Here is a 27,217-nt window from a genome sequence, read left to right as displayed (position 1 = left end):
ATTTTCCCTGAAGCACTGTCCTTGATGAGGTAGATAATTTGGAAGGAGATGGAGGAGTATTAGGGCCAGGAGAGAGGATGGCTATCTCGTAAGAACACATTGCTGAGCACCGTGGTACACGCCTATAATCTCAGTAACTCAGGAGGCTGAGGCAGGAAGTTTGCAAGTTTGAGCTTAGCAATTTAGCAAGACCTGTTTCAAAATAAAAAAATAAAAAGGGCCAGCTGTGATGGCACATGCTTGTAATCCCAGTCGCTCGAAGTCTTGAGGCAAGAGGATCATAAGATCAAGGTTAGCCTCAGCAATTTAACAAGGCCCTAAGTGACTTATCAAGACTCTGTTTCTAAATGAAATATTTTTTTAAAGGTGGGGATGTGGCTCAGTGGTTAAGTGCCTTTGGGTTCAATAAGTAAATAGGACTAGGGGTATAGTTCAGTGGTAAAACATCCCTGCGTTCAAATTCTCAATACCCTAAAACAAAACAAAGCAAAAAACACCACATTGCTGATGAGCCTTTTAATCGGTATTATAGCCTATTAATCACTGATCCCAGATGGTTAAGGTATAAATTCAGTGAGAATGGAGCCTTTCTGACTTAGGAAAACCCCTGTCCCTGCTTCTTTTAGCAACCTCCCAACTCCAGGCACCCCTGAAGTACAAGTTCTTCCCCAGCCCATTGTTTAAAATGAGTCAGGCTCCACCTACGACCACCCACGCCCCCCCACGCCCCCAGTTGGGAGAGCCAGTGTGTGATTGTGGCCTCTTCCTTCTAGGCCTGAGTGATGTACCAGGTGCCAAACAGCCAGCCCTCTGTGTGCCCCTGCTGGGCCCCGCCATCTGGTTCTGCTCTTCGAGAGGGGTGAATCACTTTTACAAGCCACACTGGCCAAAAAGTCTTCCTTTGGTCTTGAGGTGACTTGCTTCCCTAGTGATAGAGGCTATGAACACATCTAACAAACAGGCTTTGGCTTTAAAGAGGGGTATGGGAAGCTGGACCTACTGGGACGTGTGCCATCCAGGTAGGGAGCTGTGGGGACAGCTGGTGGTCCTCGAGGTGAGTGCCTGCCCGTATTAGGTGCTGGCTTGTCAGAACAGAACACTGACATGGGCATGAAGCCCTCCCTCCTGAGCTTGTATTCTGCCCAGTTTGAACTACCCGTGGGTGTTCCCCACTCTGGATTCCTGTCCTCAGCCGCAGCTCCCCTGCCTGTGAAGTGAGGGCATGGGATGCCCTGAGGACCAGCAGGGTGAAATGGGCAAGGCCTTCGGATATGGATGCATGCTGTCAGGGTGTGGTCCTAGCTGCTGCTGCTCTATCAGAGGCAGGTGCATGTGTGACAGAGGCTTCAGCACACAAAGGGGACCCATGCACTTGCCTGGGGAGGAAGTGGGTGGGATTTCAGGCTCTAAGTCAATGATATTCTGGCTTTGCCTGAACCGGCATGGCTTCATATTTTTGTCCCAAGATTTCTTGAGTCCTTAAGAGCTGCTGATGGGCTATTAGACCACCTGTGGCTGAAACTTGAGAGCCAGAGCATTGGTGAGGTCACCAGCACTGAGACCAGATGTCTCTTCTTTCAGCCCTCAGAGCACTTAAATACTGTGTGGAAGTTGCCCCATGTGTCGAAGGAGCATCTGTGGGAGGCTAATTGATACCTTTGTCCATGACTGAGGATGGAGCTGGCCTGGCCTTGTCTAGGGGGACCCCAGTCCTCAGCTGGTGGCTCCTTGCCCTGCCACCTTGTAAGTGGGTGGCATCTTGGTGTATGTGGAGTGAGTGACTGAGGATGCCTCGCAGTGCTTGCCCTGCCTTATATGACACCATCAGTTGCCCTGAGTGATGGTGAGGAGGGGACTGTACAGTGGCCCCTGCCCCTTCACATTCCTCTTCTCCTGGTGAGCTCATTGCAAGGTTCCCTGGTGCTGGGACTATGGCTCCCAGCTCCTTCCCTGCTACTCAGGAAGCACATAAATGAATCGTTTTCTCACTGACAAATGAAAATATAGTTTCTCATGGGAACATTAGGGGTGGCCTGACAGCCCAGTCCTAAGAGTCCCCAGGTGAGCCCTGCAGAGGTGGAGGGAGGCGCTGCCATAGCCTGCACCTGCGAGCTCTTGTGTTTCTGTTTGGCCTCACTGCACCACATTAGGTAGCTTTTGTTGGTGGCCAATGCTGAAGGGGCAGGCTGTGGTGACCCCGGCGAGGGCTGTTTGGGTTCTGGAGTGACCTGCTGCTTCCACCTCTCCTGCCTGGACCTGACAACAATCCTAAGGGAGAAGGCTGCTCCAGACAGCTCCACCCCAGGGACAAAGATCAGGCATACTGTGCTTCCTGTGTTATCTGGACCCCAAGTGCTTTTGCCCTGCCTGTGCTGTGCTTACGGTGGTGGGGTGAGTGTGGTTACTCAGAATAAATAAGCTCTGTTTTACCATCTCTTGTTTTTTCATTTTGTCTCTGGAAATGAAGCTGGAGCAATGATTCATTCACATTTCCAGAAGCCTGTGGTTTTAACCTCAAAGTCAGTCCCACCCAGTAATAGGAAAGAAATGCTTCCTTGGAGCAGGCTGCCATGGGGACAGCGACTTTGAGAGTCTCAGACACCTGCTAGTACATCATCTTGAGTCTGCTGGGGGAAGAGGGTTTAACCATATGACCTTGGCCAAGGTCCTTGACTCCCCATGACCTGCTTTGTTCATCTGTGGATGGTGATGAGAACCATTCCCTTCCTGTGCTGGGGAGATGGGGAGTGTGGAGGGCTCCCCACCTGTGCCCACCTCTGGGCTCCACGGCAGCTCTGTCCCGTTTCTTCCCTCTTCCCTCATGACTGGCTGGCTCCTGCTTGTCAGGAGGTGAATGAGGCTGAGGAAGGGCCTGGTGTAGGTTGGTGTCTTCAGAGGCGACTCTGATAGGAAGGGCAGGGGCTCCCTAGGAGGTCATGCATGCCCTGTTCATGCCCAAAGTTAGTATCTACTTAAGTCCTATCAGATACCAAAGTCATTAAAGTTTCCTTCAGTTTTTAAACCTTCTTTATTAAGAAGTAGTAGCTGTTCACTCACTGGTGGCATTTATCCTGAAATGGAGTATTTGGGTTACAGCAGGTGGTATGTACTAAATGCTTACCACCATGCTTACCGTGCTGTAACTTCACATGGAGTCCAGTGTCCAGCCTTCTGACAACCTGGTGAAGTCAGGATAGCTATTGCCATTTTACACTGAGGGGTCTTGGCTTCCATCAGAGATGTGGGTAGGTAAGGCATGGTTGTGGGGCTGTCCTGGGCTGTGGGGGGCTCAGCATGGCTCCTTTCAACTCACATCCCCAGCAGTACCACCTGGTGGGAGAGCCACCATCAGTGTTCTTTGTCCCAGCCTCAGAGAAAATCAGTTCACACTGTTGGCAAGCTGAGACTTTGAGGGTTCTGCTGTTGACAACAGAAGGCTGCTGCTTCTCAGCCTTTGCCTAGGCCTCATGTAGTGTTTCCTCCAGCACTGTCCCTAACCAGGTGCCATTTGGGCTGAGATCCTGCAGGAGCGCAGGTGGAATGTGGTGGGGAGGAATTCTGGCCTGGAGCCGAGCAGCCTGCATTCTGCAGCTGCACCCCCTCAGTCCACGGCCTGGAAGCAGCTAAATCCAACCCAGCTCCAGCCACTTTCTTTCAAGAAATCAAAGGAGTGGGCAGGAACTTCCTGGGCATGAAGCTGAGGGCTAGAGCTGCCTGCTCTAGAGCTGGCAGTGGCCATGTGGGTGAGGCATCAGGAGTATAAAATCCACACCAGTGTAGTTTGGAAGAAAAGCAAGGTGCAGTAACTCATCAGTGGTAGTTATATAAATCGTCTATTGATGTAATATTTTAGATATTTGTTAACTAAAACCTTTTCTTCTTTTTATTTCTTTTCTTTGATTGTTTTTTGTCTGTTTGTTTTGTTTTGTTTTTGGTGGTACTGGGGGGTTGAACCCAGAGGTGCTCTACCACTGAACTATATCTTCAGCACTTTTTATTTTATTTTGAGACAGGGTCTTGCTAAGTTGCTAGGGCTGGTCTTGAACTTGAACTTGAACTTAATCCTCCCGCCTCAGCCTCTAGGATCACTGGGATTATGAGCATGTGCCACCATGCCCGGCTTAACTAAAAGTATTTTTAAATTGCACCTGTGGCTTTCATTGAGCTTTTGTTGTCTAGTACTGGCCTAGAGAGCCTGTTATCCTCTAAAGACTTAGGGGAAGAGGGTGGAAGAGACAGTTCTCATCTGCTCACTGCAAGGGCTTGAACAACAAACATGCTGTTAACTGAATTGACCAGATCTAAGCACCCAGTCTACGGCCATACCACCCTGAACGCGCCTGATCTCGTCAGATCTAAGCACCCCTCCAAAGGAACTCCCAAGTGAGTTGTCTACTCCTTGTGTGTTGCCAGTACTTGGAAGAATGACCTTAAAAATGATATAAACTGTCTCCTCTCCACCTCTGATCAGGCATCACCTTTGGTGGATGGAGTGTGTAGTTACTGGTGTTGTAGTATTCACTCGTCAATTTTGTGTGTTTCCTGGCAAGCACTCACTGTGCCCCCTGCATGCTCATTATTGGGCTAAGTGCCAGAGTACAAAATGAATAAGACTTATCTTCTTTGGGGCCTAAAAGGGGACAGTAAATAGAACCCTTTTTCTCTTTTCTGAATTCTGAAAGTTGGAAGACAGATAGATGGAAACCAAAGTACCACTGTAGTTTCTGGTACAGCCTTGGCTTTGAAGGTGCCACTTGCTGGAGAGCCCAGTGAGCTTATTATGTTGAGCCCCTGGAGAGACTGACATTACTCCTGGTCCAGGCCGGCCCATGCCTATCGTATGGAGAACACTGAACCTGTCAGTGAAACCAGCTTGCAGACCAAGAAGCCCCCAACTGACTGCTTCTCTGTCTTGTGGCCCACGTCACTGGCCCTCCTCCACCATCTCCACCCCAGATGATAGGTTGGTGATGCCTGCTTCTGCATTCATGTAAACAGAATGGATGTGCATGTACCTTTCTGTGGCTAGCTGCTTTCTCCTCCATGAGATCAGCCAGTCACAGTGCTGCCCAGGACTCATGTGTGAAGCTGCCTGATCCCCCTTCCTGCCACATGCAGGCCCTTGGACAGTGCTGTGCAGAATGTTCCAGTACTTGTCTTATAGACTGAGGGTCTATAAGGGTAGCCGTGGCTATCAGCAAGAAGCTGTGGGAGAAGTGTCTCAATATGTTTTTAGATGTAGATGGACACAATACCTTTATTCTGTTGGTTTTTATGTGGTGCTCACATGTGCCTCACATGTGCTAAGCAAGCACTCTACCATGGAGCCACAACCTCAGCCCTCTGTGGGTTTTTAATGCCTGGTTTCCTGATGACAAATGCAGTTGAGCACCTTATGTTTGCTTATCAGCCATTTGGGTGTCAGCTGTTATAAGATATCTCCAATTCTGAATGTATTTTTGATCCTTACCAGTTATGCATATACAAGCAAGATGGTTCTGTCAGATTGGAGCCCTAACCCCAGGCACAGCCTAGCTTCTTCATTGGCAGTAGGGTGCTATGGGGCCAGCGCCCTGTACCTGACCTCTTCTGCAGCTGCCTGGAGCCTCGCTGCTGACTGCACCCAGCCCAGCCTGGCACAGGGCAGCTTGCCAGCCTCTCAGTGAACTTTGGGTGCTCATCCTCTTTGACCCAGCAGTTCTAGTTCTCAGTCGGTCTTGTTGCACAAGAGCACAGAGGCAGGCATGTGGGTGTGAATCAGTACAGTGTTATCTGGAGAGCCGAGGACAGAGTCAATTCAGCTAGGAGACTGAAAGCTGGTGGTATGGTCTACCTCAGCCATTGGGTGTACTCACAGGGGGAATGCTCACAGTGGTCATTAAGATGAAAAGATAAACAAAGGCCAGGCACAGTGGCCCACACCTGTAATTCCAGCAACTCTGGATGCTGAGACAAAAGAATTGCAAGTTCAAGACCAGCCTGGGCAAGTTAGGGAGATCTTGTGTCTCAAGAATAAAAAGGGCTGGGGATGTCGCTCGGTGATAGAGCATTACCTAGCAGGCCTTGGGTTCCATCCTTAGCACCTAAAACAACAACAACAACAAAAATTCAGCTCTGCCATATGGGAGTTATGAGGGATTTTCACTTTCTGTTCTATTTTTTTCAGCATTTGGATTTTTATGAGATTGTTTTATCTTTGTTGTTGAAAAAGAAAAAAAGGTACAAGTAGCGTTTTCATTAGTACCATCCATGGTGTCAGTAGACTTGATGAACAAAGGGTAATATGAATGGAGTTCCCTGTCAGAGAGCCTTTGGTGTTGCAGAACTTCAAATACTGTTTTGCCTCTGTTTTAACATGAATAGTTCTATACCAAGTAGCATAGAGAATCTTTTAATGTGGAAATTTTTAAGAAAAAAATGAAACACCAGGTTGCTTTTGGCTCTACTTGACTGGACTATTTTAAGCTTTTGCCTTATTCAGAGTTGGCAGAGCCCTGGCACTTTACCAGATGACAGTCACGGCTGCTGTCTATGAAACGCTCAGCTACCACTCGAGGAGGAAGTTGGTCTGCAGTTAAATATCTCTGCTGTAGGTGAGGAGAAGTGAGAGAGAGAGAGGCCCAGGGAGGTGGCCAAGCTCACGTTAAACTAGACTGCCTGGCTCTGCAGCCATGTGCTAACTGCAGTGCTCTCAACCCCTCTACCCACCCTCACCTTCAGCCTTAACGTTGCAGTCCATAAGGTATTAGACAAGTGAACATACTTTTAGGGAATCCAGAAGCCACATATTACAGTTCTTCCCAATACCCTCAAGTCACTTCTGTACTATAGTGTTGTGACGCACCTGGAGAGTGGGAGATGCGGATTAAGTGTGCCATCTGTAGACCCCTCCCAGGGCTACAGCTCTGAGCCCAGTGTATGTTAGATAAGCAAATACTATCTGTCCCTGAGTTTCTCAGATTGACTGCAGTCATTTTGGAATTGCCTCAAAGTGTCATCCACCATGACCTTGACTCTGTGGTCCATTGTGTGGGTGATGTGTAGAGACTTGCCCATCCTGTGATTAAATTAAGCCCTGACAGAAACCCCTGCTAAGTTGGGATCCCAGCTGCTGCTGCAAGTGACATTTAAAAGAGGGCTGGTTGAAATGTACATTTGTCAGCAACGGGCAGATGGTGGTTAGGCCTAGCTGAGGGGTGAGTTGAAGATCTAAGAATGAAATATTAGCACCTGGCAGACCACTTTGGAAGAAGGTGGGGTCTTCATGTGTCTTCATGTCCTGCTTGGGTTTGTGTGTATATATATATATTAGTTGTAGAGGGACACAATATATTTATTTATTTATTTTTATGTGGTGCTGAGGATCAACCCAATGCCTTATACATGCAAGGCCAACACTCTACTGCTGAGCTATAGCCCTAGCCCCCTGCTGGGGTTTTGCTGAGACACAGATGTGTGAGCAGGCCTCCTCCTGGCCTCCCCTTTCTCTCTAGGTGGAGGATCTGCAGTCCTTGCCAGTTTTCCAAATACCTGACTGTGGCTGGTAGCTAGGAGCGTGTATGCAGAAATTGTTTATGATGCCATGTCAGTGAAGAGGTGATGAGCAGATGAGTCCCCTGGAGCCTCTGGCCTTTTCCAAGCAGCAGTGGGGCTTTCACCACTGACGTTTCAGGTTGCTGTCACACATTTGTAGGTCACAGTAAGATACTCCAGTTTGCCAATTTGAGGCACTTGGCTGTGAAGATGGGCTTTTGTTTCCTGTGGCTGGACAAGGCACACATGAAAACCTGCATATCTGGTGTTGGTAGAGGTGTAGAGCACCTGTGTCTCTTCCCCTGGCTAGGAGGACTATAAAGTGGCTTAGCCTCTGTGGGGATCCATCCGACCATGTCTACAAGGTTAAATATAGCACATGTCCTACAACCCAGCAGTCTTACCAGCAGAGGACTCCAGCACATGTCCAGGAGACACATCTGAGAATGTTCACAGCAGCATTGTTTACAAAAGCCAGAATTCTGCAAACAAAACAGTGCTGTGGCAGGAAAGCAGATAAATAAAAGAGGTATTGTGGAATCTGTGGAAAGCACAAGCACCGACATGTCAGTGGAGCTAAACTCAGGCCTCCTGTTAGGGGACACTGCGAGGGTGTGCATCCTCCCTGTATGTCTACAGATGAAACCCTGCACGCAGACACAGACTGTTGCAAGGGTGGTGAGCATGAGTCCTGAGCAGGATGTCGATGCAGTGCCTGCATCCACCTTCAGAGCCTGTTTAAACTCTAAGTTAAATATGAGGTCAGTTCCTCAGCCATGGGAACCACCATGGCTTCTGTGTTGCTGAGATACAGACATTCCATCCTTGTGGAACCTTCTGGAAAATGCATGGGTTTGAATTATCATCTGTATTTTGTATATGTGTATATATGAAATCCTTAGATTTTTTGTTTTGAAATGTAGTTTAATTCAGCCATAAAGAAAAATTAAATCATGTCATTTGCAGGAAAATAGTTGGAAGTAGAGACGGTTATGTTAAGTGAAATAAGCCAAACTCACATGGTCAAGGGTCATATGTTCTCTCCCATATATGGAAGCTAGAGAGGAAAAGGGAAAAGAAAGTTGGGGACTGATCTCATGAAAATCAAAGGGAGATCAGTAAAGGGAAGGGACCACAGGATGAGAGGAGGGGAGGGAGGGGGAAGTGTTAGGGAGTGATGTTGGCCAAATTATGCTGTTATATTGTGTATATATTACATATGAATATGTAACAACAAATCCCATCATTATATACAACTATAATGCAGCAATAAAAAAAATTGGAAAAAAAATTTGTTTTTGAGTTGGGTACCATAGCACACTCTATAATTCCAGGTACTCAGGAGGCTGAGATAGGAGGATTGCTGTTCAAGGCCAGCCTAGGCAACTTAGCAAGACCCTGTCTCAAAATAAAAAAAATAATCAAAGGGCTGGGGATATAGCTCAGTGGTAAAGCACCTCTGGGTTCAATTCCAAGTACTACCAAAAAAATAAAGATTAAAAAAAAATTTTTTTTTAATTTTAGTACGAGAAAATCTTTAAAGAGACACATTTACAAACTGTGTGTTTTTGTGAGAAGTCAGGTGTGGCTCTATGAGGAGTCAGGGAACGGTGGGAGAAGGTGGGGAGCTTTGCCCAAGATTCTAGCAGTGTAGGGGCATCTCTTAGCCTCACTTTTTGCCCCAGTGGTTGCTGGGTAGGGCAGGGGCAGGTCAGCGTGCACTCCTGTGTGTGTGTCTGCAGCTGCTAGCAGGATCACTCTGACAGCAGTGTTCTTGCGAATGTCACCTGCTACCCCCTGCCACCTGCTACTGCTGGCCATCACAAAGGTGCTTCTCCATCACCCAGCCACATAGTTTGAAGGACCTTGAAAAGCACCTGATACATGTGCAGCCGACCTGTTATTTCAAGGAGAAGCTGACAGAGATCCTCAAGTCAAAATCTGGCCTGGTTCTGCCACCCTTGATTTCTAGAGTTGAACAGCGGTTGTCAGTTATGAAGAATTTCTTTTCTTTTCTCTGCCTGATACATTACATCTTGTACGAGTGCTGGCTTCTTGTGGCCACTGAATACCCTGAGGAGAGATTTGTTGGTGCCTTCGTAGCACTGCCTATGGTGCCACTGGCTCCCCATTGTGCCCCAAGACAGTCTGCAGCTTGCAAATGGAGCTGCCCTTGCTTGGTCCCTGGGTCACTATCCAGGCCAGCCTGCCTTTGGCATTGTCCCAAGAGGGAGTTTTGGTGACCTGAATGTTTTCTTGCCTGCCTTGGTCGTGAAGGCAGGGTTGTAAGTCTGGCCAGCTTCACAGCCCCACACCTGCCCCAGGCTCTGACCAGACTGCACATCCTGCCCTGGCATCCCCATTTTGTCTGCCTTGCTCTCCCTGCTCTTGTATAGATGAGTGGGTTGACCCAACATCCCACCTGGCCTGCGAGCCTACCTGGTGAGGGATGTGCATATCTTTTAGGGAACCTCTAAGGCTGGCCCCTGAAGGGGTAGGATGGGGCAGCAGTAAGATCGGTACTGAAGTTACATCAGAGAGGGAAGTGGATTAATAGGCAAATGGAAGGGGCATTTGTAAGGCTCTCATTTACTCAGGAGAGTGAGCTAAGTGTTCAGTGCTACAGAACAACCTGCTAAAGGTCGGTAAGCACTGCTGTCTGGTATTGAGCATGCTCAGCACTTGGCTAACTACAGATACTCCTTGACTGACCATGAGTTTAATCCCAGCAAACACATTGCAAGTTACAGCATAAGTGAAGAATGTAGATGCGACACCTAACTCTCAGAGCAGACGAGCCCCGCCTACCGGGACCATGCCTGGGACACTTCCCTTAGCCAGCAGTTGAACAGCGGCATCCAACACACAGCCTACTGCACAATAGATTGTTGAGTATCTTGTGCAATTTATTGAATACCCGTATTCACAAAATGCTGTCCACATGGTTCGCTGTTGAGTGCTAGTCACTTCTCTCGTGATGGCATAGCCAGCTGGAGACTGTGGCTTGCCGCCTTGCCCAGACTGTACCACACGTTGCAGGCCAGAAAAGCATCACAAGTGAAGTAGGTTTCTCCTGCGTGCGTTCACCACAAGCAGAAACTCATTTATACACATAACCTCAGCCATTTCAAGAAGGACAGTTGTTCCAGCCCCACTTTCAGGACAAAACAGCAAAAGAGTTAGAGAAGAAACTTCTACATATTTCAGCCCAAGCAGTCTGTGTGCACGCTGTGTTAACCATCCCATGATTTTGACTATAAAGTGGGAATGTCAACTGTGAATGCGTTCCGCCCTGCTTGAGTGGGAGGTGGAAGGCGGGTACAGAGGGAGCTAGGAAATCACACTGTCCCAGTTTGCCTGCCCTAAGTCCCAGGGGTATAGGCTGGTGCCCAGAGCCCCTCCTGACTCGTGAGCCAGTCCAGGCAACCAGACAGATGCACTGCTTCCTGGGGACCTGTGACTATATCAGGGCCCCAGGAAGGGTTTCCCATAGCTCTGGCCAGCATGCACTGTCCTGGCTCTGCCCTCTTCTACATGCTCCGAGCTCCTGGGTAACTTGCACAGGGCAGATAGTTTAACTGATCCTGCTTGGCTACCTGAAAGCTCTGTGACAAAAAGGAATTGGACTTTGGCCTTATTAAGTCACGTGAAACACTAGTGGCTACAATTGCAGCTCCATGGTGCAAAGTGCCCTGTCATCAATCTCTACATGCGTTCATGTGTGCACACTATTTGGAGGAGGTTTTTTTGCCCTTGCCCCGGAAAATTTGATGGAATGCCTTTTATTTTTAAAACTGTAGATTCTTACTTTTCCATGCATAGGATGCTGTTTTGTGGACTTTCTTGTACAAAGAACCTCTCTCTGCTTTTATCAAAAGAAGCAGTCTCTTTTCTGGGGCATGTTCTGATAGGTTGACTTGCCCATTTGTCATTTAGCGTCTTTCCTGTGGTCAGGAACAGTGTCAGCACTGGGAAAACAGGCATGTCCTGCTGCCCTCAGGACACTCGCATTCTTGTGAGGAGACAAATACATAAATAAGTCAATTAATAAGATGGTTTCAGACCCTCGAAGATTGTGGTAAAGGGTGAGAAGGAGGGAGAATGCCCAGCTCCACTGAGATACAGTTCATCTCTCATGCAATTCACTCATTTTAAATGTACACTTAAACATCCTTTTAATAATTCTCTGGGTTGTGCAAGCAGCACTGGGTTCTAATTTTAGGAGATGTTTGTCCCACCAGAAGAATCCCCAATCCAGTCAGCTGTCACGCTCCCTCCTACCCTCCCCCCATAGTCTTACACAACCACCATTCTACTTTCTGTCTCTATAGATCTACTATCCTGGACATTTCAGATAAAATAAATCATACAATATGTGGTCTTTTGTGACTAGCATCCATCACTTAGCATAATGTCTTCAAGATTCATCCATGTTGTGGCATGAGTCAGTGCTTCATTTCCTTCTTATTACTGAATAATATCCCATTATATATACATAGCTTGTTTTATTTATTCATTTATGGACATTTGGACATTTGTGTTGTTTCTACCTTTTGGTTCTTACGAAAAATGCTGCTGTGGACTTTCTTGTACAAATCTGTGAATATAAGTTTTCATTTCTCCTGGGCATATGCTTAGGAGTAGAATTGCTGGGTCAGCGGGGTGCAGTGGCACATACCTGTGATCCCATTGGCTCAGGAGGCTGAAGCAGGAAGATCACGAGTTCAAAGCCAACCTCAGCAACTTGTTGAGGCCCTAAGCAACTCAGTGGGACCCTGCCTCTAAATAAAATATTTAAAAGGGCTGGGGTTATGGCTCAGTGGTTGAGTACCCCTATGTTCAATTCCTGGTGCCAAAAAAAAGAATTGCTGGGTATTATGTGAGGAGCTTTCAGGTGACCCCAAAGCAGCTGCACCATCTTACACACCCACCAACAATGTCTGGGGCTACCAGTTTCTCCAGTCCTCACCAATGCTTGGCATTGTCTTTGTCTTTTTTATTATACCTGGTGTGAGGTGGTAACTTACTGTGGTTTTACAATTTACAATTCCCTAAGGAACCGTGGTGTTGACCATCTTCCCATGTGCTCATTGCCCAGTTGTGCATCTTCTTTGGAAAAATGCCCATTTCAAGTTCTTTGTTCATTTTATGGGTTATCTCTCTATTGTTGGGTTGTAAGAATTCTTTCAATTTCTTTCTCTCTCTCTCTCTCTCTCTCTCTTTTCTTTTTTAAAAAATATTTTATTATAGATAGACACAATACCTTTATTTTATTTATTGATTTTATGTGGTGCTGAGGATCAAACCCAGTGTCTTGCATGTGCTGGGCAAGTGCTCTACCTCCAAGCCGCCAGCCTCTGCTCTTTTTTCTTTGCTTTGCTGGGAATTAAATGCAGGGCTTCATGCATGCCAGGCAAACGTTCTACCACTGAGCTATATTCCCAGTTCTTCCTGTTTCTGTATACAATCCCTTATCAGATGTATGATTTGCAGATATTTTCTCCCATCCTGCAGGTCATCGTCCCACTCTCTTGATGGGACCATTGCAACAATAAGTTTTCGATTTTATTGAAGTCCACTTATCTGTTTTTACTTTTGTTGCTTGTGCTTTTGGCATTGTATCTAAGAATACATGGTCAAATAAAAGGTCACAGAAACTCCAGTGTTTTCTTCTAAGAGTTTTATGGTTCCAAGTCTTGGGTTAGGCCTTGCATTCATTCACTTGCTCATTTTTACAAATGGTGTTATGCAGGGGCCCAGATTCGTCTTTGGCATGTGACATTCCATCATCCCAGCACCATTTGTTGAAGAGACTGTTCTTTCCCCTATCGAGTGGTCTTGGCTTCCTGGTTGAAAAGCAGTTAGTTGGCTTCGTGCAAGTTTCTTTCTGGATCCTCAGTTCTAGTCCATTGATCCACATATCTGTCTTCATTGATTCCATATTGTCTTCATTAGCATGGCTTTCTAACAATTTTAAAATTGAGAAGTGTGAGTCTTCTAGCTTGGTTCTTCTCCAGGACTGCTTTGACTATTCTGGATTGTTTATATTTCCATACTGGTTTTAGGATGAGCATTTCAATTCCTACAGAAGAGCCAGCTGGGGTTCTCATAGGGCCCATAAGCTGTCATTCAGGGAGTATTAACCTCCTGACAACAGTGAGCCTGGATCCGCGGAAGAAGACACCCTTCCATTCACTTAGATTGTCATTGATTTTTCTTTCAGCAATATTTTGTAGTTTTCAGTGTATAAGTCTTGCATTTATTTGGTTAAATCTATGCCTGAGTATTTTATTCTTTTTGAAGATAATATAGATGAAATATTCTAAGATGTTATTTATGTTCATAAATATTATATTATTCATAATGATATAAATAAATTATAAAATAATGAATACATTATTATATTTATATATTATAAATATTATATTTATGAATATGAATATTATTATAATATCATCAACTGATATTTGATGATGATATAAATGCGAGCTTTTAAATTTTCATTTTGGAATGTTCATCACTCTTGTAAATAAATACAGTTTTGGCTTTTGTGTATTGATCTTGTATCCTGTGACTTTACTGGGTTTATGGGTAGTAATAGTTGTTTTGTTTGTTCACAGTGCTGGGATGGACCCAGGGTCTCAGACATGCTAGGCAAGTACTCTACCGCTGTGCTGCCCCCACAGCTCAGTACAGTTTTCTAGGGGATTGCTTGAGGGCTTCCATACACACAGTCATGTCGTCTACAAACAGTTTTGCATGTCCCCTTCCAATCTAGATGCCTTTTATATTCTTTTCCTGCCTAATTTCCTGCAATACTCTGCAGTGCAATGTCAGGTTAGAATGGTGAAAGCAGACATCCTAGTCTCATCTGGATCTTAGATGGGGGAGATCATCCAGCCTTTTGCCCTGGCCCAGAAGGGTTTGAGTACCTTGTTTCTAGTTCAGTCTCCACTATCAGATCTGGGGCTGGCCCTTGTGGATTGAGGCAGTTCCCCACACCGAAGGATGAAGAGTTGTCTTGGAAGGCCCTCCCTGCTAGCTCTTACACCCTGCGCTTGTGATTCTGCCTGTGTTCCTTTTTCCTAGCTAGTTCCCTTGGACGTGGTTTAGATCATGAAACAGACTGAAAAGGACACTTAGACATATTTGTAAGTCCTTTCTCCATACCCATTTTGACTGCTTTTGGTGTCCCCAATTCTGAACAACCTAACCTAGATGGAAATTGCAAAAGTTGAAATGTGAGTAGAGCAGAGATTTTTGTTTTCTTTTTTGTGGTACTGACAATAGAACCCAGGGCCTTCCTCATACTGGGCTAGTGCTCTGCCTCTGAACTACCTCAGCCCAGAGATGACTCAGTGGGTGCATATTTCCTTTCCTTTGAATCCCTGGTCAGAGAGAGAGTGCAGTGTGGACACTGCTCTTTCCCCAGCAGCTCAGCAGACACAGACTCCTGGCCTCCACCCTCTAACGGTCAGTCCCTCTGTGTTCTCAGACTCCCAGCGCTCTCATCTCTCCTCCTTCACCATGAAGCTGATGGACAAATTCCACTCGCCCAAAATCAAGAGAACACCATCAAAGAAGGGAAAGCCTGCCGAGGTGTCTGTGAAGATTCCGGAGAAGCCTGTGAACAAAGTAAGCTGCCTCTCCAGGTGTCAGTGCTGCCCTCCCCTACAGCCCGCAGTCGGAGTTACGCTCTTTGTAGGTGTGCTCCCTGGGTCTCCTTTAGACAGTACCATGTCAGTCAGCTAGTTGGCTAGGACAGTCTTCCCTTCTGAGCTGTGTCTTCCTTGGACACTACTCACACCCCAGATGCTGCCTCCTGCCCGAGGTCCTCACATTGTCCTGGGCACAGTCACACACGGGAAGTTTGTAATGTCCAGAATGCCCATCATTCAGCTTTAGGGCTCTGAAACATGCAAATCCCTGGGACCCAACCAGAGATGTCCTCAGGTATTAGTAACCTCAGCAGGGCCAGCCAGCCAGGATGTTGAGCCACTGTTGCTTTTCACCAGCCCCCTTTCAGCCTGCCACGGCCATTTTAAGCTCTGTAGGAATCCAGGTTTCCTCTCTTCCAGGAGGCAAGAGACAGATTTCTACCAGAGGGCTACCCTATCCCCTTGGATCTGGAGCAGCAGGCAGTAGAATTTATGTCCACCAGTGCTGTGGCTTCCAGGTCTCAGAGGCAGAAGGTCAGTGTGACGTTAAGAACAATTGGTTTTGCCTTGCCTTCTACTGCAGAATCCTGGCCCATGGTTTGGGGATACGAAAACCTCTATTACAGTATCATTGTTTCTGACTGGGTGACAACTGGGCTGAAGTGTGCAGAAGAATTCACAGGGCCTTGGATAAAGGGAATGTTTATTCAAGCTCTCTTGGTTTGTGGAGAGAATTCAGTACCCCACAGAAGTTTGGGGTCCTCTCCAGGGTTGGCATGGGTGTGCTGCTTGGGCCCAGCAGGTTCAGGGATGGGTGGGTGAGCCTCTCCTCTCGAAAGCAGCTGTACTTTCCTTCAATTGCTGAGATGAGGTGAGTCGTTGAGCAGGAAGGCTGGAAAGCTCAAGAAACCTGGACACTGTCCTAGCCATCCGCAAGGCTGGGGTTGAGGGGAAGGGCCCAGTGCTCTGGGGCCAGGACTTTGCTGCCAACAGTGCAGGGTCCTTTTCCTGGCCCATGCTCACTGCTTGACACATGTTTTCTTCTTTAATCTTCACAATGGTCCTAACAGGTAAAAAATCTGTTTTGCCGTAAAGGAAACTGGGTCTGTAGAGATAAGAAGCATTTAGCCAGTCACCCAGCAAGATTTGAGCACAGGCCATCCTCTGTCAGAGCCTGACTTATCTGATACTACATTTCTTTTTTTAAGAAAGGAAGACAGAGTGTTTGTTTTTTTTTTTTTAAATGTCTCACACACCTAAATATTGATCCTGATGTATTACTATGCTTAAAAAATAAAATTAATCATGTAAAATAAAAGCAAATTTCATAGACAAATTGATCCTTAATCCTTTAGTGATTATTCAGAGGGAACCTATCATGGAACTATTGTCACAGCCACCAATTAAGCACAATTGACAAATATTATCCCATTGTTTAAGCATAAAATTCTTAAATTTTGTGATTCATCTACTTTTGGTTTTCCTGTTGGCCAGCAAAATATCTTAAAAGCCTAGTTAGGAATAGAGAAAATAAGGTCTTTAAATTCAAAAGTCTTTTGGTGGATAATATTTTTTTTCTGCCCAATGTGTTAACTACAGGAGCCTGTGACACAAGGGCAGTCTTGCCCATGCCAGAGATCTGAATTCCAGGAGGAAGCAGAGTGGGAGGGCATGGCTTGGACTGTGCTTGAGCTAGTTTTGTTGCTATCTGCGTAGCTGCTCTCGGAGACAAGTTTTGTGTTGACCTCCAAGGAGAGTGAGCTGCCACCTGATGCTAGTCCAGGCAGAGCAGAACAAAGCAAAATGGTTTACCAACAGCTTTGCCCTGCTGCTGAACTCAGCAAATTTCAGCCTTTCGATCCTTGAATTTTCCCTCTTTATTCTTTATCCCAGGAGAGGTCATGGAGGAAAATGTGATATGGAAGCACCCTTCGCATAGTGTGGCTCCTCCAAACCCCTGGGGATGTTTGGCAGTATCTAGGGACATTCATTTCTAGTTGTCAGCACAGGAGGGTGAAGCAGGCACTACTGGGCACCTCGTTGGGGGGGTGGTAGGGGCTGCTAGACCTCCCACAGTACACATACAAAGCATGGAACCACATTGGTAGTGCCAGACTGCAGGTGTGACCTTCCGCGAGGACAACTATTGGCCTGATCCACCTGCCTGCAATGAACGAGGGCAGACCTGCTGTTTAGTGGGGCAGCTCTGCAGGCAGAACGACAGCTGCAGGGGTCTGCCACCTATCAGAGACCGCTGCAGAGACTCTCTGCTAGCTTGTCTGCCATTCATTGGTTCCCTTGCCACTTGGAGAATGTAGTGCACACCCACTCTCCCCTATCCTGGCTGTGTGCCTGCTCTCCCAGTTAGGGGGGTTGTACAGATTCAGGTTTGGGCACCTACAGAGGCTTCCCTTTGCCCCAGCCCTGTCCTGGGTGGCTTGGCACATGCTGTTTCACGTTCTCCTCACTGTAATCATGTGGGAAAGGCTTTTATTATCCCCAGGGTATGGATAGTGTCGATATTGGCCCAGCTTTTCTTAATCAAAGCCTGTTTTCCACTATATTCTGTTGTCTTCTCAGACTCATTTCATTTAGATACATTAATTGTCTCATATCTGTAGATAAATTTATAAACTCTTTTTACAACCTTTTAACAAGCTTAGTAGTAAGCTATGGAGCGTTATAAAGTAGTACAGAAAATTTAGCCAAATACTCAATTCAAAGTTGACAGTCCTGTGTGATCATAATTACCATGTCCAGAAATAGTCCAGAAGGGATAAGTTTTCCAACCTGGGGGCCATTTGGACAGTGCTGGTCCTGGCACTCTTGAGTAGACTCCTGCAGAGGTTTCCTCTCAGCTGTCACAATCCTATAAGAAACATAAGCAGGGAGATGTCGGTACCCAAGGGCCTGGCAGTGGGCACTACTGTTCTGTGCTTGCTGTAACTGGCCCAGCAAAAAAAAAAAAAAAAAGCAGTGTTGCGCTGTCTGTGAATAGTTCCACAGTGCTGGTTTTTCATAGTGCTAATTTGAACTTACTTTCCCCCAGCCCCAGCTTAGCTCAGATTTGTGTAGTTACTTGTCCTGTAGTGCTGGAAATGAGACTGGGTTTCTGGGAAGCAGAGATCAAGGCTGCAGGTGGAATGAGGGTGTGGAATGCAGGTTAGGTGTCACTGCTGCTCTGCTGTCGAGGGAGGGCATGAAGAACAGGCCAGTTTTCCTCCTCTTTCTCTTCCACAGCTGTCCTTCTTAGCAGCCCACTGCAGCCAGGCACAGCCTTGGGTCCAGTTGACACCACCCTTCACCCAGCAGGAAAGCAATTTCAGTTTCTGTCCATCTGGGCCTTGTTTTTTCATTTAGGAAATGAGAGTTTTGGAGCAAGGGATTGCTAATGCATTTCTTTACTTATTCCAAGGTACTTTGATCAGTCTTTTTTTTTTAAATATTTTTTTTAGAAGTAGTTGGACACAATACCTTTATTTTGTTTATTTATTTTTGTGTGGTGCTGAGGATCGAACCCAGGGCCTTGCATGTGCTAGACGAGTGTTCTACCGCAGAGCCACAATCCCAGCCCCTTGATCAGTCTTTTTTCCCCTCTCAGCCTCCCCAGGCTCTGGAATCAAACAGGCCAAGTTGTCACTACTGGTGTCTGACTGTGGGCATGTTGTTTGACCTCCCCACTGCCCACCAAGCCCCGCTTCCTCACCTGTGGAATAATAGTGTTTGCTCCGTGGGGTGGTTGTAGCCTTCATGAAATGGTTCACAGAAAACCCTGCCCTGCAGATGGCCTGTGGTACCCAGTGAGTGGTGGCTATAATCCAGACCTTTTTCTTCCTTTTTAGATTTTTGCATCCTTTGTACAGCTTCTTTGCTTTATTATTGGCAGATATAAAATCTCTGGTGCTGGTATTATGTCTGGGAAGTGCTAGAAATTATTTCTATCCATGTCCTCATTCATCCCCCACCCCCATTGGTCTCTGCAGTCACACAGGGCAGATATGTCCTACCTGCTTTGTAGACAGGGAGCCCAGAATCTAGGGCTTCCCAAGAGCTATGGTGGGCCTTGGATCTGGGCCCTCCCAGGACAGGTTTGTGGGGACCAAGAGCAGCAACTGTTTCCTCGGGGCAGCAAGGGTGTGCAGGTGGGTGCATCCGCCACACCAAGAGTATGAGGCTGGGCAACATTAGCAAAGTCACAGTTAATGAGTCCCCAGGTCCAGCTAGTGCTGGGAGCAGGTATGTCACTGTACACTCTGCTCCACCACCAAAAGGCTGGGAAGGCTCTAGGTTTAGCCATGGATTCTGGGAACAACCTTTGCTGGAGGCTAAAGAGTGCGTCACTCCCCTTTCCTAAGAGCCCAGGCCACCAGCTCTTACATGGCTGATGAGTCCTCTCTGCAGTGACAGAGAAGATTTCTTTTCTGCTCTGAAGTACCTGCCAATGTCTTTCTCCCTTACATACCCAGTGACACACATTTTCTAAAAATATGTCCTGTTCCTCACCAAGTTTCATCATTGCTGGCTTCCAGCATTTTCTGATGTGCCAAGATGGTAGTGTTTGTCCTAGTCCTCCTCTTGCGGGACAAACCATGGCTTTGGTTTGTGTTTGCTGTCTGCAAGCACAGAGAGGACTGGCTTCTCAGGCTCCTCCAGGCTGTGGGTAGGTGATGGCGAAGCCGAGAGCGCTTGCCCAGAGGTAGAAAGACCAGTGCCTGGAGACAGTGAGCAGACAGACCTGTCAGGAGTCAAAGGGGGAAAGAAGGTGAGGGAGACGGGTGCCCAGTAATCACAGAGAAGAGGGCACTCCGTGCTGGAGGTGTTTCCTGGTCTCAAGAACACCTTGGGGAGGTAACCCACAGAGGGGAGTCACTTGGGTCTTTGGGAGGAGTCTGACTGAAGAACCTGTTTACTCACTGATCCCATTCACTTACAGATTTTTCTTTGAGATTCCTATGAAATAATTCCTCTATTGAACTTTTTAAAGTTTAAAAGGACATTCCCTCTCATTTTAGAAGAAAAGAACTAGGGCTCAAAATCATAAATCATTTTTATAATATTGTGTCATGTACTTGTATATTTATAAATTACTGTCTGTACCAGTGTCTTCTAGAAGTTTCTTCTTGCCCTCAGGCGCTTTTTTTTAATGTAATTTTTATTTTTTTAGTTGTAGATGGACACAGTACCTTTATTATTTATTTTCATGTGGTGCTGAAGATTGTACCCAGTGCCTCATGGTGCTAGGCAAGCGCTGTACCACTGAGCCCCAGCCCCAGCCCCCTAGGTTGTTTTCATTAGCATTCTCTAGTCCTCTTCCACTCGTGGGCCTGCCCCTTGGGTACTTTACTCAGTTCCCCCACCTGCCAGCTGGGGTCTGGACGATATACAGCCATTCCACGGGGAGGTTGAAAGAAAGGAACGGAAGGGGGTGTGGCCACATCCAAGGAGAAGGATGGTGTGGTTGGCTTGAGTTCTGGAACATGTAGCGCCCTCACAGGCAGCTTTCCTCAGGAACAGGGCCTGGATGCTGTCAGCAGCCACTGCACAAGTAGCAGCTGAACTGCTGCCATCTCTCCAGCAATCTCAGCTTTCATGCCAGAGTTTCCCACCCTTCCAGCCCTGGGTTGCCAGGTGCTGTGGGGGTAGCATGACATTGTGTTGAGAGGAGGTTGAACAGTGTGGGAGATGGGTTGAAACCCCTTGGGTCTTTGGAAGAAAAACCGGGATCTCCAGGTTGGTTTATAGGACAGGTGTGCCATGGGACTGGGCTATTGCAAGATAGCAGCAAGTCAGCACATGCTGCACTTCCTGAGATTAGAGGTGGCTCTCAGTGTAGCTGCTTAGGACATGGAAGAGAATGGTTTGGGGACCTCAGGTGTGGGGAGAGAATTCAGAAATTTCTCAGCTATCTTTCTTAGTCCAAACCCCTTCTTCCTTCAGGTCTGGCCTCTGTCTGCTGATCACAAGCCACGGAAAAATAATCTGACTTAGTTTCTGCAGCCAGAATGTTTTCTGTTCTCAGCAGTCTCAAGCTGGTTTGCAGGAACTTTTATTCATTTTTTTTTTAAACAGCTCCCTTAAAGCTCGCTCCTCCTGCTTATGCTTTATGTTTCCTTTCAGAACCTGAGCTGGCTGGAGGAGAAGGAGAAGGAAGTTGTCAGTGCCTTGCGCTACTTTAAGACCATTGTGGACAAAATGGCTGTAGACAAGAAGGTGCTGGAGATGCTCCCAGGCTCTGCCAGCAAGGTGCTGGAGGCCGTCTTACCTCTGGTGCAGACTGACCCTCGTATCCAGCACAGGTGAGTTGCTCCCAAGTCCTTGGCTGTGTCACCAGTGAGGGTGCAGAGGCATCTTGGTTTGGGGTCCTCAAAACACAGGTTTCTAGGAATAGGAAAAGGATCCTTTCCCCTCTCTCCCAGCTGTCCTTGGGCTGTTCTGGCAACAGATCCTTGCTCCTCCTGGGGCCTTGACACTAAGGCAGATTACTGCCAAACCAGGGGACATTATCTAAGTACCCTCAGTCACCCTACACGTTTAACCACCTTTTATTAGGACCTTCAGTCCCGAGAGTCTTCAGTTGCTTGAATGATCAAGGAAAGAGAGAAGAACCAGCCTCAGGGCTAGAGTAGGAGAACCCTTGTCTGGGGCCGGGCAGGCCAGGGCCTCCCAAGCAGCCTGTGGACTGGGTGGGGGGGACTGGGGGCTGGGTGCCATTGTTGAGTTCAGGGGCTTATACTGCTGGAGTACATTTCTTCTTAAAGGTCAGCAGGCAGTTGGCCCCATATTGATTGCTAAGTATAAAAAGAAGGGCCATATTAAATGTAATCTCAAATGAAAGCCTAGCAGGAACTTTTTCTTCCAAGGCTGGCCCGTTATTTGTTTTTTATCCATGGTACCTGTTCAAGGTGAATGCATCTCTGTTTCAGTTTCTCCAGATGGCTCAGTAGTTATTGGCCCCCAGGAGGCTGAGCTTTTATGAATGACTTTCAGAACTTGGCAACAAAATTCAGTTCCCTTCTTGTGGAAGATAAAGTCAATAGTGTCTTTATTTTCAGGGAACTCTCTGCCGTGAGCTTCCCATGGGCATTTCTGCTGATCGCTAGAGATCATAACCTTTAGGCTAGACGCTCCTTGCTGCTGGGTGGTGTGGCTTAGCTGTCTGTGTCATGAATCCCATGGTTAATCCTTGCCCAGCTCCCAGGAGGGCTCGGTCTGTTCTTTGAGAGAGTCTGACCTTAGGCTGTAGTGAGATGCATGATGACTCCCTTTTAAATGCCCTTAAATATCTGTTTTCATGTAATGGTCCCTACCAGGGAAGAGTTAAGACCTAGCTGGAAATCCTCCTCAGGTAACAAAGGAGCTGATTTGTGGTATCAAGTTAGAAGCTCTGTTGGGACTTGAAGAAGGGAGAGTTTGGAGAGAGCTGGAGTTAGTCTGACCAGACTTCTCAGAGGAGGAACTGCGCAGACCTGGGAGAGGCCACAGTTGACTGGAAGTGAAGAGACAAAGGGTAGCAAAGGACCTGAGGCCAGTGGGCAGGGGAGAGGGTGGTGGCAAGAGAGGATGCATCACCTCTCTTGCCACCTTCCAGTGCTAGTCAGCCTCTGGGAAAATCCCTGCTAGAGTCACCTTAGCTAAATCCTGCAGCTAATTGTTATAGTGTGTTGCCAGCTCTTTCAGTGCCTGCAGGGGACCTTCAGCAACTGATGCTGGTGGAAATTAAGTATTAAACACCAGTGTCCTCATACTACCTCATCATCCCTAGAAACTCAGCTGTGCCATGCTGTGGTGGAGCCACAGGGTGGAAAGCAGCAGGCTTTGCTAGAGGTCCCCTTTTATATTTTGCTCTTCCTTTGTTATAATGCATTAGGTCTGAAATGGAAAGATAACCATCTTTCCGTTTCTTTGGTTATTTAAAACTCTGGGAAAGATGAGTAACTTACGTATCTCAGCTGCTGCTCTGTGCTTACTGGGGCTTCTCCCAGCACCCCCTCAGCTCCTCTTGCCTGTTTTGGCGTCAGAGCTGGTGCATTACACACACACACACACACACATACACATACATGTCACCACTGTCACACATCCCCACCACCATCACAGGTCACCTTGCTTGTTGGTTCATCGTTTTCTCAGAACAGTCATTAGTGCGTTCCTCCGACTTATCAGCCACAGTTATGGTGCAAAGAGGTTGGTAAAATTGAGCCAGGATAGGAGAAATTCTAATAAACTGCAGGTCTTTCTGAGCTCATGGCTGTGCCTTTAAAGGGTCCTGCCCAGTAAAATTCCACAGACCTCTTGGCTTGTGTGACTGTCCAGAGGAGATGGGTGATATATAAGATGTCATCAGAATTTCATAGAAGGGTAGAGGGATGTGAAGTTTGGAAAAGTTTTGTTAACTGTTTTGGTGGAATTTTCATGTTATAGTTTGGAAATTTAAAAAAAAAAATTATAACACAGATGAGAACATAAAAGCCCCACAAAATCTTGGTTGGCTGTAAAGAGAAAGGCACAGGGCAAATGAGGTCTGCTTCTTCACTAGAGGTGTGGATTTTTAAAAAGCAAGACAAGGAACATTCCCTGACCATTGAGAAATTGGTCTTGCATCACGTGGACATCTGCAGGCATTGGTCATGCTTGAGATTTGTTCATATTCTTTTTCAAAACCCTCTCTTCCTCTAGCTCAGCCCTCTCCTCCTGCTACAGCCGAGTGTACCAAAGTCTTGCCAACCTCATCCGTTGGTCTGACCAGGTGATGCTGGAAGGCGTGAACTCAGAAGACAAGGAGATGGTGACAACTGTGAAGGGAGTCATCAAAGCTGTTCTGGATGGAGTAAAGGTACCAGGGCGGGTTCCAGGCTGTCCTGGTTGGGACTTGGAGCAGCCAGCCTGCTTGATGTTAGGAGCTTGTTCATAAACTTAATGCCTGGAAATGAATGTCTTCCAGAGTCTCTGGTACTCAGTCTGATGACTGCTTAATTTTCTCAGGACTGGTCTAAGTGACTCTTGCAAGCCTGTGGAGTTCTTGTCCACACTGTTGGAAGGCTACCAGAGGCATCTTGTGTTTGGTCTTCAGAGGCCATATCACGGCTCTGACTGAGCACGCTGCCCGCGAAATATGGTGCAGTGGAGACTTCTTCCACATGTTTTTATTGGTGCATGGTAGTTTTTCATAATGGAGGGATGTGTTGTTACACATTTGTACATGTGGAGATTGTTTTTGCCTTGACTTTTCACAAAACTCCCAGTATGTCAGCTTTTCCTTTTCATGTTCTAGGAAATTTGGGGATTTTTGGTAGAAAAGCAAGAATGAAATGAGTAAGAAATGAACCTGTATTTACTTGATATCTGTGGTGTGGTCTGAGGATTCAGCATCCAGGGAAGTCAGGAGCAATATAATGGGAAATTATGACTCTGTAGTTAAGGTGGGAAGCAAAGGCCAAAAGGCTCTGGGGCATAAACCCTAATTTGAGAGAGTAAGTCCTGGTGGATGAAAGTAAGGGAAATATAGAGCAGGAATCCTGTGAGGGCCTTTGGACCAGGACTGGAGCTGTGGGCAGTAGGAACATGGAAGCCTGCTGTTACACAAAACCACGTCCTGTGGTGGCAAGAGCTGGCCTTGAGACCTGTCTAGCTTTCATACCAAGGCCAGCACTTACTGGCCAGTGCACATGAGTGGTTTCCTTAGCTGCTCTATACCTTGGTTAACTGGTCCATAAATAGGTGTAATAGTAGCACCATGTACCCTATGTGCATATATGATTATACAACCTGTGTAACTACATCACTTCCAACCAGAAGAATGAGAAGTTATACTCCATTTATGTATGATGTATAAAAAGGCATTCTATTGTCATGTATAACTAATTAGAACAAATTTTTTAAAAATTTAAATAGTAAAAGCACGTGTCATAGGGTTGCAGATAGGATTGAGTTAGTATATGGAGTGCTTGTGGAACGGTGCCAGGCACATGCTAAGCACTTGGCATTAGCACTGTTTGTTATTAACTTTGTGGTGCTAAATGCATGATTTATGAATGTGGCTCAGAAAAATTGCATTCTCTTCCCTTCTACCCACCAACCCAAAATGATAGCTGAGGTACTTACTCTATATCAAGAAAGATTCCTCTACGCTCACCAGATCACAGCTTCCTGAAAGCCTCCTGCATGGACCCTGGAGAGCAGAGCAAGGATCCCAAGGGAGGGCTAAGAAAGGCTAAGAAAGCATTATTTGGTGTGGCAGTTTGCTCCCAAGTGGTCACAGTTAGCTCAAGGTCCAGGGGCTCCCACCTCAAACACCCAGTAAGGACAGCTGAGTGTCTGCAGGGAAATTTGAGTTCATGTCCAGGGATGCATGGCTCCTGTCTACTCCGACTGCTTCTATGTCCTCGGCACCCCCAGAGTTATTAAGTCCTGTGAGACTTCAGAGTGGAGCCCAGTGCGGCCGATGAGAGATCTGTGTTGCTCTCCAGATTTCATGCTAGTCCCTTAGCTACTCTCGCTGCTTCCTCATGATAGCTCCCCGCAGGCAGCAGGCAGCGGGAGGCCTGACCTGCGAGGCACTCAGCTCAGCTTTGACTCATCCAGCTGCTGTACTGTTCAGGCCTCTGGAGATGCTGCTGTTCTCTTTCTAGGTGACACTGTGTGGGTCCCTCCACCACGCTGATGCTGCCGAGAGCAAAGCAAGTTGGCACAGAAGAGGTGGGGTTTCCTCACTGGCTTCAGGCAGCCCAAAATGGAATCAGGACAGCGTCACCCTCATTAAAAGGGAATTTCTCCAGTCTTTCTATGACCAGACTGAGAAAGAACCTGTGGGATTTGAACCTGGCAATGTCTAAGAACCAGTAACTTCTCCCCAGTTGTCTTAAAACTACTTTCACCAGAACAGAGATTCTGCAGTGAGAATTTCTATAGATTCACTTTTGTCACACTTATTTAGGAAGTGTGTAGGGAGCGCCTCTGTCGCCAGATGGTGAACACAGTGATGAGCAAAGCTCACGCAGGTCTCCACCTGGGGGGCTTGCCTTCTGAGGGCAGAGAGCCTCCTGTGCACCCAGCCACCTCCACTGCCTCCCTCAGGCAGGAGAGCCACACTCAGCACACGGATTCTACTTCGTGATTCAGAATAGCCACTTCATCCCCAGCCATCATGTCTACATTCCAGCCAGCAGTGAAGATGAGAATACGAAGTTGTGCCTTTCCCTTTAAGGAGGCTTCTTGGAAAGCCTCACAAAATTTTCATGTACATTATATTGGCCAGAGCTTGATCATATGCCCAGCTGAAAATCCATTAGGAAGAACAGATACTGTGGGGCAACCACCTGTCTGCCACATTGACATTTCAAATAAGCCATTTCTTTTATCCTTTTCAGACTATTTTTAAATGTTTTATTATGAACAATTTTCAACACTTGCAAAACAGAACAGTGAATAGAAAGAGAAGAGACTCTTGAGGCCTCTCGGGGTTTCCTAGGTCCTTCCCCTCATCATGGCCACTTTTGTTTCTTCTCTTCCTCTACCTGCTCCCTGGATGATGTGGGAGCAGATCCCAGGTGCCATGTCCTGCCATCTCTGGAACAGGCTTGTTTGAGAGAGGGACATTGCAGGCATTCCAGGCCACAGAGAGCCCTTTGTTTTCATTTTTGTTCTTTTTGAAATGACCTTCTTACCTAGAGAGCCTTGCAGACACCAGCCCTAGGCTGAATTTGACCTGCAGGGTGTGGTTTGCTACTTCTGAATGGCTCATTTTTTTACTTCAAGATCCAAATAAAGTTCATACTCTGAGTTCATTGATCGGTGTCTGAAGGGTTTTTTTACTTTTTTCCTTGCAACTTGTTCTTGTGGAGAGCGGCTGCTCCTGGAGTCTCGCATCTGAGCCATGCAGGGCACCAGGCAGTGCTGCGAGCATGCTCCTCCAGCTGCGACTTGCTGGAATCCAAGACGCAGCAGACCAGGGCCTTGTGCTTGGGAGGATGCCCTGCATCCTTGAGCGAGCCGGGCTTTCCCTTGGAGATGTCAGAGGCCATCAACCG

At 46.9% G+C, this 27,217-nt stretch overlaps 1 protein-coding gene across 15 annotated transcripts in view; it reads left to right on the top strand.

The window, feature by feature from the left end:
• Rapgef1 (Rap guanine nucleotide exchange factor 1) overlaps nt 1-27,217 on the top strand; it is a 123,880-nt gene that overhangs the window by 48,741 nt on the left and 47,922 nt on the right. For 10 of the 15 annotated variants that reach the window (XM_046452006.2, XM_046452001.2, XM_046452000.2 and 7 more), the window contains exons 2-5: nt 15,029-15,168; nt 15,612-15,725; nt 21,309-21,487; nt 23,868-24,024. In XM_046452006.2, coding sequence (XP_046307962.1) covers nt 15,029-15,168; nt 15,612-15,725; nt 21,309-21,487; nt 23,868-24,024 — 590 coding nt within the window. The remainder of the gene's footprint in view (nt 1-15,028; nt 15,169-15,611; nt 15,726-21,308; nt 21,488-23,867; nt 24,025-27,217) is intronic. The other 5 variants (XM_046452007.2, XM_046452002.2, XM_058581854.1 and 2 more) reach the window with 1 other exon arrangement.

Source organism: Marmota monax, unplaced genomic scaffold (assembly GCF_021218885.2).
Source record: "Marmota monax isolate L192 unplaced genomic scaffold, Marmota_monax_Labrador192_F-V1.1 WCK01_AAM20220418_F8-fsc00020, whole genome shotgun sequence".
NCBI classification, from domain to species: domain Eukaryota; kingdom Metazoa; phylum Chordata; class Mammalia; order Rodentia; family Sciuridae; genus Marmota; species Marmota monax.
Note: the sequence above shows the minus strand (reverse complement) of the source record. Positions and strands in the feature narration are given on the sequence as shown.